The 12,931-nt window shown below is 46.8% G+C and overlaps 1 protein-coding gene across 1 annotated transcript in view; it reads left to right on the forward strand.

The window, feature by feature from the left end:
* The first annotated feature begins 5,694 nt into the window (after positions 1–5,694).
* Positions 5,695–12,931, forward strand: part of Rbm20 (RNA binding motif protein 20) — a 202,680-nt gene continuing 195,443 nt past the window's right edge. The window contains 1 exon segment of the mRNA NM_001107611.2: positions 5,695–5,987. Coding sequence (NP_001101081.2) covers positions 5,797–5,987 — 191 coding nt within the window. The 5' untranslated portion in view covers positions 5,695–5,796.

The raw sequence follows: 12,931 nt of genomic DNA on the forward strand, positions 1-12,931 counted from the left end.
ACCTCAGCTAACTGTCTCCTTCACATTCAAATGTGCATCCAGTCCCATGAGTAACCACATTATTTTTAAACAACATCTTACAGCCAGTCTCTCCTGTTTGTTTATTTGTGTTGTCTTCAGAGAGGTAATTCTTCGTGAACCAGATGGAGCGCTTGGTGATTTACAAACATCTGCAGGATAGCAGGGAGGAGAGACTGGCAAACAGATAATGCCCACCTCAGGGGGTCCAGAGAAGAGAAACCAGAGTGTAGAGAGAAGGCAAGCCAAGGATAGGTGGTACAGACAGCAAGGGGGTGTGTGTGTCAGGCCCTGAGGGAGAGAGAGAGAGAGAGAGAGAGAGAGAGAGAGAGAGAGAGAGAGAGAGAGAGAGAGAGCGCAGCTGAGTCTCTGGCTCCCATTTTACGGGGGAACATTATACAGAATAGTTAAAAGCTCAACTCTGAGAAGACCAGAAACCTGGCTCCCAGTTAGCTACGTAGCTGGACTTTATCAAGCCTTGGGTGGTTGTTTTTTTAATCTGTAAAATGGGCACAAAAATGATTTGTGTTGGAAATGTAGCTCAGTTGGTAGAGTGCTTGCCAATCTAGGTTTAAAATGACAGCAACAGCAGCCACTAGCTAGTAAGTTGGTTGTAAAAATTAAAGGAGAGCGGCTGGGGATTTAGCTCAGTGGTAGAGCGCTTACCTAGGAAGCGCAAGGCCCTGGGTTCCGTCCCCAGCTCCGAAAAAAAGAACCAAAAAAAAAAAAAAAAATTAAAGGAGGGTAACCATTCAAGAAATGGCAACAGTTGCTCTTAATGTCCAGATAAGTTGATACACTTGGGTCTAGATGTGTAAAATGTATTCTGAATTACCAGACTACTAGATTCAGATTGTATGAACATGGCTACTGGTAAATCTGTGGTTTCCTTATATAACTGCCTTTAATGATGTTGTGAGTGTATTAAAAAAAGGCTGGGCTGAAGTTGGAATAGTACACTCTCCAGTCTTCTCTTCATTCCATTTGATCCCCCCTCCCTTTTTTAAAATCAACATTCTCGAGCTGGCAAGATGGATCAGTAGATTACGATATTTACAGCCACAGCTGCTGAACTCAGGTCACCCAGGATCCACACAGAGGAAGAAGACTGACTTCTGCAAGTTGTCCTCTGGCTTCTACACGTGCTCTGTGGCATCACCACTCTACCCCACCCCGCCAATAAATAAAAATGTAATTAAAAAAAACAAGTTAAAAAATAGACATCTTGGGATTGGGGATTTAGCTCAGTGGTAGAGTGCTTGCCTAGCAAGCACAAGGCCCTGGGTTTGGTCCCCAGCTCCGAAAAAAAAAAAAAAAAAAAAAAGAAAAAAGAAAAAAATAGACATCTTATTAATGACTTCATTTTGTTAATGGTTGATCGTTGAATAGTTGAAATCGTGAAATTTCACTGCTACTGAAAAGCAATGTTGCAAAGTGAAAATTCAAGTTGTATACATTTCAATGAACTTAATTCCAAATGTTTAAATAATATAAAAGACCACACAAGGGAAAGGTTCTTGCCTTGCCCCAGTTTGTAGCAGTGCTCTCTATGCCACTGATAATTACTTACCTGGATAATTTCCCCAGAGATGTTCTATTTAGGACATTTAGTCATGACACAACGCTCTTGAGAGACTAGCATTTTCTTTCAGGAAATCTCTCCGGAACCGGCAGAAATCTCCCTGTAGAGAGCTGCTTAGTTAGGGATAGGGACGTTCTTTATACACACTGACTGCTTCCCACTGCTCATTTGGCTGCTTCTAGCTTTTGCTATTATGAACGATACCAGTCAATTCCCTCAAAAGTACAGCTGTGATAGTGGATATATATATATATATATACACACATATATTCTATTTATCTATCTACATCTATCTATCTGGAGAGAGAGAGGGAGAGAGAGAGAGAGAGAGAGAGAGAGAGAGAGAGAGAGAGAGAGAGAGAAAGAGATTCCTAGGAGGGCAACTGCCCAATCATTCAGAACTATATATTTATATATTTTTAGTTAGCATACAATACAGTGGACTTGACTACAGCATTTTCATACTCGTTTCTCTTTGCCCCTTCCCTTCCTCACCTCCTCACCACTTTTCCCTGTTCTTCCTGCTTCCTCCTGGACAGCCTTGCTGCAATGTTTAAACAACCTTGTTGCAATGTTAATAGACAATTCCAGCTCACATGCCGAGACTGCAGCAGTGGCTTTCACTTTTCTTTGCAGCAGAGGAGGAGGTCTTTGTCTCTCAGACCTGCTCACTGGCTCTGAGAGCACCGAACTTTACCACCTAGAGGTGTACACACCGGGAGGGGCGGCACAGCCGAAGTGTTCCCTTCTGCAGAGGAATGATCACATCAGCCTGAAAGGTAGGCGACTTCCCCTTTGAGTAGAGGACAGTGTTACAGTGATACAGAGTTACAGAACAGGCACTGAGGCCCAACCCTGCTCTTTAGCATCCCAGTGACTTTGAATGCATCCTTCAGGCTTCTCTGCAGTAAATGAACAGGTATGAGAAAGCAGAGTGTGAAAGCCAGGGATATTAATTATTCAGCTTATGAAACAAGGCAGGGGTCCGGTGTGATGGCAAGTCTGAGAATGATTGACCCTAGAATAACAAGGTATTCCCGTTACAATTTAGATACCACCCACTAGTCTCTGGCTCTCGGAAGGTCGGTGTGGCAGGTTGAATCACAGTGCTGTTTTTATTCTCTGGAGGATGAAACCTCATCGAGTAGTGAGCTCTCAGCTCCATACTCATCATCCAGGCAGTGTGAAGGGGTGAAGGATGGGATTTGGAGATGGACCAGCCTATCAGTGGTCTTGCTTCTGTCCCTCAGAAGCCTGGTGGTCTGGAGGAACAGTCTCATAGCTGTCTGAGAGACTCAGTTTCCTTGGTTGTGAAACACAGTAATGCCAGTTAGCTCAGGGGTTACTGTCTAAAGATAAACAATGTGATTACTTCCTGGCTGTCTCTCCTGAAACATCCATGCACAACAAAAGCTGCTGCCTGATCCTTGTGGGTCAAGGAGAGACAGGATGCTCCTGAGGAGCTGCTGCCAGCCGACTGTCCCCTTAGTCAGACTCCCCACTGTGAAGTGAGGTGGGTGACTCAGCCTTTCTCCTGTACTCTTGGCGAAGCACACACGCTTAGGGGTCGGGGGAGGGGCAGTTTGGATCCTAATTATCTTTGTGTGTGTGTGTGTGTGTGTGTGTGTGTGTGTGTGTTTTTATTGTGTCACTCCTAGATAAAAATCGAGGAAAAGTAACGGTGTCCCCCACTGGTTAAGGCATGTAATGTTGGACTTGGAAAACAGACGTGGTTGTTCACAGTAGTCCCAGGCAACATTTTTGGAAGATGTGGCTGAATTAGCTCAAGGTTTCTGCTTTAGCGTACCCTCCACATCACAAGTGACAAATATTAAACTGTAATCATGCAAGTAGCATTTCTGGGGGGGGGGGAAGGCCCTCGGACTTTGGTTTTTCTTTTATTATATTTATTTTAAAATTTAAACTCAAAAGGAGGAGGAAAAAGCCCAGTGAATGCAGTCTCCCCTTGCTCTGTATTTTCCCCGGAGGGACACCGGAAATTCACCCCCACCCCTCAGCCTCTCTCCACCGGTCCCCATAGAATCTTATGTTTCTTAAGTCTTTAATAAGAGCACTAGTGTACCTTCAATCCACTCAGTTTCCTCGGAGTTTTAAAAAGACCACGTTCAAGCCGGCCACGATTAAAGTGTAGAGTTCCACCTCTATAAAACCGGCCCTGAATACCTCGCGTGCAAGAAACATCCCTAACTCTAACTTGGAGCCAGGGCCTCGTTACTCCTAATTCCGTCACATTTACTAACCAACCTTCAGAGAGGATACCTTTCCTTTCCATTGCGCATTGCGGTCGGTCCGGACAGTAAACAGATCTGCCTCGCGACTACAAAGCCCTTTCCAGAGGTTTAGAGGGTTCAAGGGAAACTTCTGGGAAGACTTCATTTATAGTCTTTTCTGGGAGAGTTGCAATGTTAGTTTTAGGCGATCCCCTCCAGGGTCAAGGGAGGGTGTATGTGTGAGTGGGTAAGATGGAGTGGGCTGAAACCACACTCAAGTTAGTGGCCGAAATCAATCACAGAAAACGGCAGGAGACTTCCTAGCCCCGCGCCTTGAGACAACGTGCTCCGCTTGTGAGAGAGGGGCCAGCAAGTAAGCCGCGTTTACTGGAGAGATTTTTGGTTTTGTTTTTTTCTGAGACAGGCTATCTCTGTGTCGCCCTGGCTGTCCTGGAACTTGCTCTGTAGACAAGGCTGACCCCCAACTCACAGAGATCCCCCCTGCTTTTGCCTCTCTAGTGGAGTGCTGGGATTAAAGGCGTGCGCCACCACCGCTGCCAGGCTGTTTTGATTGTCAGACTTAGTTGTGTGAACTGTGGATGCTGTGATGTTTAAGGATACAAATAATCGTAACTGCAATTGGCAATTGGAGGGGGAGGAGGGGGAGAGGAGCTCTCTAAGGTAGGGTGGTAAGTAGGCAATTTCACGGGGAAATTGACACAAGGGTCGGGAGGGACAAAAACTATCTTTCAGAGAGTCCAAGCAGTTGTCAGGTTTTGAGCTATATGGTGTGTGTAGCAGGTAGGCAGGCAGGACTTCAAGCCGTGGGGTCAGCTCGCTGCACTCTGGCTTGTAAAACGCACGAGAGAGGAGCTTGGCTACGGGCGTCCATGTCTGGAGCACCACGACAGCATAGTCCGAGGGAGCACCAGGGGGCCACGCCCCTGGCCAGGGCTCAGGTGCGGGAGGGTCTGCTGGAGCAGGTGTTTCCCCGCCGCCGGGTCCCCAGCTGCTCCGCCTTCTGAGCCTCACAGGTGGGTGCGCACAGCTGCCGCCCGGGGTCACACAGGTGCCCGGCGCAGGTGGGCTCCGCGCAGTTAGAAGAGCCGGTGAACTCTGCGCCCCAACCTTTAAATTCACGGAGACGTGCCAATAAATACGAAAGAAACGTGTGCCTGATTTTCTTTTGCTCTTATGGGGTCCTGGTGGGGGTCTTTCGGGGAAAATTAAAAGAAATGAATCCACTGCTACCCCGCCTGTTGCCTCTGGGACCACGAAGCGACAGCTGGAACTGTCAGTGTGGTGAGTTCCGGGACCTGATCATCTGAGCCCCCAACTTGCTGTCCCACCCACCTAGGGAAGGATGTGGCGGCATCGGGTCCTTCCAGTGGCGCTGGCCGGGCTCCAGCTTCAGGAGGATGCCAAACCCCCGGTGCACTTCGCGCTGGTGATGTCCTCGGGGCTCGGCCAGAGCCGGGCAGCCTGTGCGCTCTGGAAGAAGCTACAGGACGGCGGAGGGCGGCTGGCGGGCGGGTCGGCGTGTCGCCCTCTCACGAGGCTGTCGCGCTGAGGAGCGCCTGGCTGGCCACCCCGAAGGGCTCGCGGTGGCGGGTGGCGGCCGCTGCTCTGCAGCTCACTGCGTCTCGGGTGGGCAGGCACAGTTGTCCAGGTCACCTCCTCACGCAGCAGCTCCTGGGCGTCCCGTGGCTCCCGTGGGCCCCGGGACGCCCCCTGTTCCTGTCCCTGTCCCCCGCCCCCTCCGCAACCTCTCCAGCAGGAGCGGCGGGAGGTGGAGGAGGCGGCGCCGCAGGGACTGTCTCCTCCCCACCCTTCTCGTCTCCTCCCCGCGCCACCGGGAAGGACAAGGGGACTGGGTACAGGGACCCCGGCCAGTGAGCGCCTGTGTTCCGGGACCGCCCCTCCCTCGCGCTCTTTCGCTGCGAGCCCGGGTCGGTGTCGCCGCGCATGGTGCTGGCTGCAGCCATGAGCCAAGACGCGGATCCCAGCGGTCCGGAGCAACCCGACAGAGATGCCTGCATTGTGCCTGGTGTTCAAGGGCCCCCTGCGCCCCAAGGCCAGCAAGGGATGCAGCCCCTGCCGCCACCGCTACCGCCACCGCCTCAGCCTCAATCCAGCCTGCCCCAGATCATCCAAAAGTAAGAGAGAGAAGGGAATGTTGCCTGGGTGCGAGCCTGGGACACACCCCAGAGGCCCTCTTTTGTGGCTTCATTTCCATCCTTAGCTAAACTTCGCCCGCCGGGCTTGCGTTTGAAGCGTTGTTGTTGGCCCTGTGGGCAGGGTCAGTGTCATTCTGGCTTGTTGGTGATATTGGGTAGAACGCAGTCAAGTTATTCGTGGCGGGGTGTGTGTGTGTGTGTGTGTGTGTGTGTGTGTGTGTGTGTGTGTGTCCAAATAATTTTCGCCTTTTCCTATGTGCTCTCTGTTCTCTTCTGAATGTTGCTGGACTTTTTAACTTCATAAGCTCGAAGTTGGGGGAAATGGCCCAGAGACTAATTTTTCATCCTTCTGGTCCTTAGGGACCACTGGAATGTATTATGACGAGGATGAGGACGAGTCAAGCGTGAGTGTGGGCACCTAGCGAAGGTTGTGTGATAAGTCGCCACTGAGAACAAAATTACCTTTAGTGGAGTCGACTAGAGACTTCGGGGCAAAGGGAGTTGAGGGCCTGTAAACAACCGGCAAACCGTTTACAACATGGCCCTTGCAAGGAGTTCTCAGCCGCAGAAAAGGTTGCCACTAGATACCGTGGTGAATCTTGCAGTTCATCTTTTCATTGGTTAGGTAGGCTGTAGTGGTCAGGGGTCCCAGGAAGCCCCTTACCCGGTCTGGGAAGCGTCAAATTAAACTGATGGTGTTTTGCTTCCTCCGCTCCTTAAAAGCATTGTTTTGACAGTTTGAGGCCTAGGATGTTGACTTGTGTGAAGGCCCTTTATTTTGCTTCAGGCTTGGTCAGCCTGTGACAAAGTCCTGAAAAATAGTTTGAGTGTGTCCACAAGTCTAGATTGGAGCATGTAAACTCAGGAAAACCCACGTGGGGAGCTGAAGTTTGTCTGTTGGCTGTTCCGATGTTGGGGATTCTGTAAACTCACTACCGTACACTAAGGAAAAAAGCAAACGTGAGAAGAAATGGAAGCAAAAAGTCAACTATGGATGGCTTTAAAAAGCGAGGTGTGTAATAGAAAAGAGTGAGAATTCAAATTTGCCATCAATAACGGGGGTGTCGCGTTTCAGGACAAAATGGTTCCCTATCTTTTGGCTGGTCGACTCCTAAAGTCCTATTTCACTTATCAAGCTTTGGGCCTTAAATTCTGATATCTCACATAACTTTTAGCTACTTGGCAATTTGCAACTTTTTAAAAGTGAAAACATTTCCTAGGGTTGCCCCTTTCCCTCTCTTTGTAAAGCGTTTCAGCAAACACTAAAGAGAACTGACACTTTATGTAACTCCTGAAGTTTCACTTCGATCCTCACCGTAGATAGAAGACAACTGATAAAAACTGCTCAAGTCTAAAGTCTGCTTACTAAAACATCCGGACTGACCAGCTATGAATTTGAAACGATTACCTTTCTCCGTGGACTGAAATCAGCCTGCGTGTTAAATTTATCAAAACTGCTTTGGTTTTTTTTTTTTTTTTTTTTTTTTTTTTAGCAATTGCCCTGCATTTCCCCTCAGTTTTAAGTAGGAGAAAACTAGGAACTTCTTATTCCCAGAAAAAAACAAAAAACCAAAAAACCAAAAAAACTTCACAGATGGCTATTTGAAGTACTGCCAGGTAGGGGGAAAAAAGTCAAGTTTGTGAAAATGAATAATTTAAGATACGTTTTAGTTTCTTCATGTAATTAATTATGTAAACTACGCGTTTGTTATCCTATTAGGAAAATTCCATCTCAGGAATATGTTCTTTCTCAGACACTAGGGATCCTCTCAAAGATGGCTCCTCCTGCGTAGAGGCCAGGATGCAGCCCTGCAGATGCCCATGTTCAAGGCCAATGTCTAAGGCGGGTGGATGTGCTCATGGGATTTGATGTTCATGCTCTTGTATTTCAGGCTTTTCTTTATAAGGAACATTTGGGGGTTTTGTATCTCCTCTGTGCCACAGAAATTCCGCTGGAACCAGGCACAACACGGCGAAGTGTTTTGCCGGCCCATCTCTAATGCGCTGAAACCCGAGTGGGCTATTTTGAAACTACGTTTGCATAATTTAATCTGAGCGAGCATTTTTATGTTATTATGGGGTACTGTTTTCGTCAACCATCTTTGAGAAGAGGTAGCGGGCTGCCTGCCTTTGGCCGCAAATGAATTGTCTGGCCCTGGATTTGGAGGCATTTGTGAACTAAAGCTGTGGATTAAAACAAAAAAAAAAGTTTTTTTTTAATGGAAACCCATATTAAATATTCTAAGCGAATCTTCAGTTTTTGAAGTTAGTTCAGTGAGGTCAGTAAGTCTTCCCTGAGTTTCATTCTCTTTCAGAATGACGGAGACATCAATCTTTTGGTCGTGTAGCAGTTAGGGATTATGGGAAGTGTTGGCTGATTAGCAGTGGTTTTCATTCTGAGTGAGGTCGTTGACTTTGGTAAAGTCATTGGCGAAGATGAACCAGGCTTATACTGGGTCTTAGAGCTGCAGCTTCGCTGACGAACGCTTGCTACATCATGAATAGCGGGACACGGCCGGGCTTTGTTTTACTGCAGCCTGTCTCACTATTTGGGTGCTTGTGTCTCCCGTTCATCTGTAGGGTCCTTCTGTTCAGATCGGATCTTGGTTTTCTTGTCATTGCGTTCTTAACATTAGTTAAGAGCTAGTCATACCCCTGTGGTTCCCATCTGTTCCCTGACCTGAGAGGCATGGGCCAGGTTACAATTACATAACTAGGGTCTTGGGAATGTTTTGTTTTAAATGTGCATTCTGCAAACTGGCCAAAGTGGAGCTGTTCTTGTATCCTTGTATCACATAAGGCTCATTCTAAGCCCTTCGGAAAATAAGAAATGTAAAAACGCCCTAAGAAAAGATGAGTTTAAGAAATCGAAATAATTTGAAGATTAAAAAAAAAAAAAGACATGGACTTATTTTTCATGGCGGCAGAATAAAACATTGGCGTTTGTTGGCGAATGTTTTACCAGGACCTATACTCCAACTATTGATGCTAGTTTCCAAGATGATTCCGTTCTAATTGTGTGCTTTAACCTTGAACACAACCTTCGATTTATAAGACATTCTAAACATCGATGGACCGTGGGCATTTCAATTCTAGATTATAAAATTCTAAACTATCAGAATAAAGATACAGTTGCAATTGTAGAACGTGGATGTCAATGGACAGGCAGGATTGCAAAAGCCACCGTTCAGAACGAGAAAAAGAACCAAACACACAACACCTTAGGGAGCAAATCACAAAGATGATTTTCCTTCCTAAATTATTTGACTTGCTGCAGGATTTTTTTTTATACAAATTTGAGTTAGCATGCTGCATATTTAATCTGAGTATGGATGAGTTACTTTCTCCTTTCCAGATCACTTTCACAAGCAATTAAAAAACAATTGGTTTAGCGTTTGATAGCTAGCATCCCAGCATGGGAGTGCTGTTAAAGAGAGCAGTCCAGCTTAAGTTCTTCTTCAGCCATCACTTAGTGTTAGCCTGTTCTCTGTGCTTAAAGGCTAAGTACTTAGAATAGAAAATGTTACAAAGTATTCTCTCCAATGGCAGATAATGTAACTGACTGCCCCCATTCTGAGGGATCTCCATGTAATGGTTAGGGCTACCTAGCGTGTAGGCAGATTCTAATCTTACGTGATATCCATCTACTTGATGGGCATGCTAGTGATTCTATCTGCAATTAGGGGGGGGGGGGAATTAAGAATTTGCCAAAAGGGGATATTACCTCACAGATGCATTTGGTACTTTTCTGGAAAGCAGATGGAGTTTCTAACATCTGTGTCAGTTCCTAACATCAATTTGAGCCCATTTTCCAGGGGAATAGGAATACATTTGTAGAAGGAATTTTGGAAATTTTAAACACCGTCTTAGACTACACGCAAGACAAGTATTTGGCAGGGAAAACATCTGCAAGGATTAAGTCCGCCCGAGCAGGGGAGAGAGAAAAGACTCCGTGTTAAAGCTGTGAAGTGTCTGCTTCTCCAGAAAGCCCCTGAAAGCCATTTTTTTTTAAATGAAATTTTACTCGAAAGCTCCCCTTTCCCCCCATAAGTGTTTCTGGATAATAAGATAGCGGTGTAGTTTTGAGTTTTTCTCAAGTTGCTGGAAAGATCAGTCTTATGAAATGTAGAACATTGTTTCCTTTAGTCACAGTAAAGGGCTACTATACACAGGGCACACACTGCCGGGGTGAGTGCCTATGCAGAGGAAAGGAGAAAACTTGCTTTGGCCTTTTCTTCTATCCACTCCTTCATTCGCTATCACCTTGGAAGTTTAAGAAACTAACAATGTAACAGAGGCATTTGTCACCTGGACGTGAACTCTGGCTGACTGAGATCCTTTTGCCTGCCCTCACAGTCTGGGGTTGGGGGTTCTTAGCCAACAGGCAAGTGACCCCGTTATCGGTTTTCCCTCTCTCCTCTGATTTATTTTTCTTGCTGCTGTAATGTTCTAGACGGCAGTTTAAACTGATTCCCCCCCCCCCACATGACCAGTCCTCAAGCGTACAATGTAATTGAAACGTGCAACTTTGATAAACAAAAATGCAAAAGAAATTCTGGGAACCCATGGGATGTCACCAAGAGATAGAAATTAAAGTGGACTACAGAAACATAGAGGCTAAAGATAGGAGGAACCCGAAAACAGTGACTCGGAAAGCACTAAGAGGAATTTTCTACCCTGCCGTGATCTAGTTGGGGATGGTCTAATTGATTTTATTGTATATTTTTAGCATAATGTTTCGATGGATCTATTTCGGGTGTAAGGGGCGGCTTGAAGTATTTGGAGTGCTGAGAAGTTTTGCCAAAAGTAATGATCTATAATGTAGGCTTAGAGAAAATACGGAAACCATCAGTCAGCCGGAAACAGCAAGCAACCCTTCCTTCTCTAGTTAAGAACAGGGGTGATCTTGGTACTGTATCTGCTACCATGCTTTATGTGGCCTGTTCCCACCTGTCATGGGCAGGGACTTCCTGATTCTAATTGCAAAGCACGTTTTTGAGTCTGCAGTGTACACCGGATCTCCAGCCCCACTCGTGGGCTCTGAGAAGGCTCCGTGGGTGGTCATTGTTTGCATCTTACCCAACTGGGCAGCTAGAAAAGCTCCAGTCTTCGATGTGGCTAGTTTGGGGACTGCTATCACTTCCTGCCGTTCGAGGAGGTGGTTGAAGACAAGGGCTCCTCCCCACACGTTTTCTTCCTGTGTTTTAGGTACGTTACAGACATTTAATACTCGAAACCTTCCTTAAGTCCCAGGGCTACAGCTGGGTTTTACACGAGAGGTCCCCTGATGGTTTACAAGGCAATGTTTTCATCTTGCTGACAGGGGACCTGGAGGGATGAGGCGCGCGCTGATGCTTTATGGGTAGGAAGGGGGCCGTGAAACAGCCTGCATGAAGATGTTGTGTTAATAACCCGCAGCTCAGTTTGCGGAATAAATCTTACCATGTGTTCAAAAACAGAAGCTGGGGGTTGGGCATGTGTTTGGGCTGGGAGTGGAGGGGTCATTACTCGATCACACAGCTTTCACACTACTTTCCTCTCCTTTAATCTGGGTGTTTGTTTCAAGGATGTACCGGGGACCTTTGCCTCAGTCTTTTCTTTGCACCTGCTTTCTCCCCATCGCACGTCACCCATCGGCCTCAGTTGCCACTCTCCGCTATGGCCAACTGAGAAGACCCTACTCCGGGCCACCTAGACACCTCAAATACATCTCAATTTTGTAACTTCTCTGCAGAATCTTCCCTAAAGATGTTTCTGAATTTTACTCCCTCAACCTTTAAAAACAAACAAGGTATCATGAAGCGTAGGCAAACCCCAAATTCACTATATACCCCAGGCTGTCCTCAAACTCGCTGTATAGCCAAGGCTGGCCTTGAACCCATGGCCCTCCTGCCTCTCCCTCCTGAGTGCTGAGATTCTTGAGTATGTACCACCACAGCCCAGCTTATTAGACCCACCTTTAAGCCTGACCTCCAGAGTTAGGAATAGAAAATGATTGTGTACATTCATGTAGGCATGCACTGTGTGCGTGTGTGCGCGCGCACGTGTGCACTTGTGTATTTTTTTTCTTTAAATCTCTTTTTGTTGGGAGGGGGATGTTTATTTTTAATTTACTACTAAGCAGATCAACTTAGGATCAACCTGACACCATCAAGTGTAGAATGAGCATCTTTGATTAAATTTATAATAGGGTTTCTGTAAAGAGCCTGGGGGCGGGGCAGCAGCCTGGGAGTAGGTGAAGTAGACAAACCAATCAACCTTCCTAATCCAGCCTCCCTGCAGGTTGGAAATGATGGGTAGCTCCGTCCTAGAACCAGATTCAGTGAGAACTACTGCTGGGTGATCATTCGTGCAGAGAGATCCCTTCCCTTCCAGCTCCACACCTAATAAGGGCATATGTTATGGTTTGCTTAACTTTGAGCTGTGGGCACAGGTACATATCTGTGAGACAGACATAGCCGTGGGGAGAGACACTTCCCGTAGCATTGGCAATAGTACTTGCTTCAGTGCTGTGATTTAAGGTCAGAGGTCCGCCAATGTTAGCAGAAAGGAGGAGGTTAAAGCTATCTTATTTAATCTTTAAAACTCGGAGGTTATGGGGTTGGGGATTTAGCTCAGTGGTAGAGCGCTTGCCCAGCAAGCGCAAGGCCCTGGGTTCGGTCCCCAGCTCCGAAAAAAAAGAAAAAAAAAAAACCTCGGAGGTTATAAATGCATTTAAATGCATTATTCTAGATTGCTAATGACTGAAAGGCATTGAGTTTTGCTGGAAGGGATCCCACTCTCAGTTTAAGAGCTGGGTCCTGCCGTTCTCACTTTGAACCAGAGGTGTTTCGCTCTGGCAGGTGGGAATATGCTTGGTTTTGCTGACAGAAATGTAAACTTAAGAGCAGAAGAGAGTGTGGCCGAGCCCCCATGCTCAGTGG

This window comes from Rattus norvegicus, chromosome 1, assembly GCF_021556685.1.
Source record: "Rattus norvegicus strain SHRSP/BbbUtx chromosome 1, alternate assembly SHRSP_T2T, whole genome shotgun sequence".
In the NCBI taxonomy this organism is placed as follows: Eukaryota; Metazoa; Chordata; class Mammalia; order Rodentia; family Muridae; genus Rattus; species Rattus norvegicus.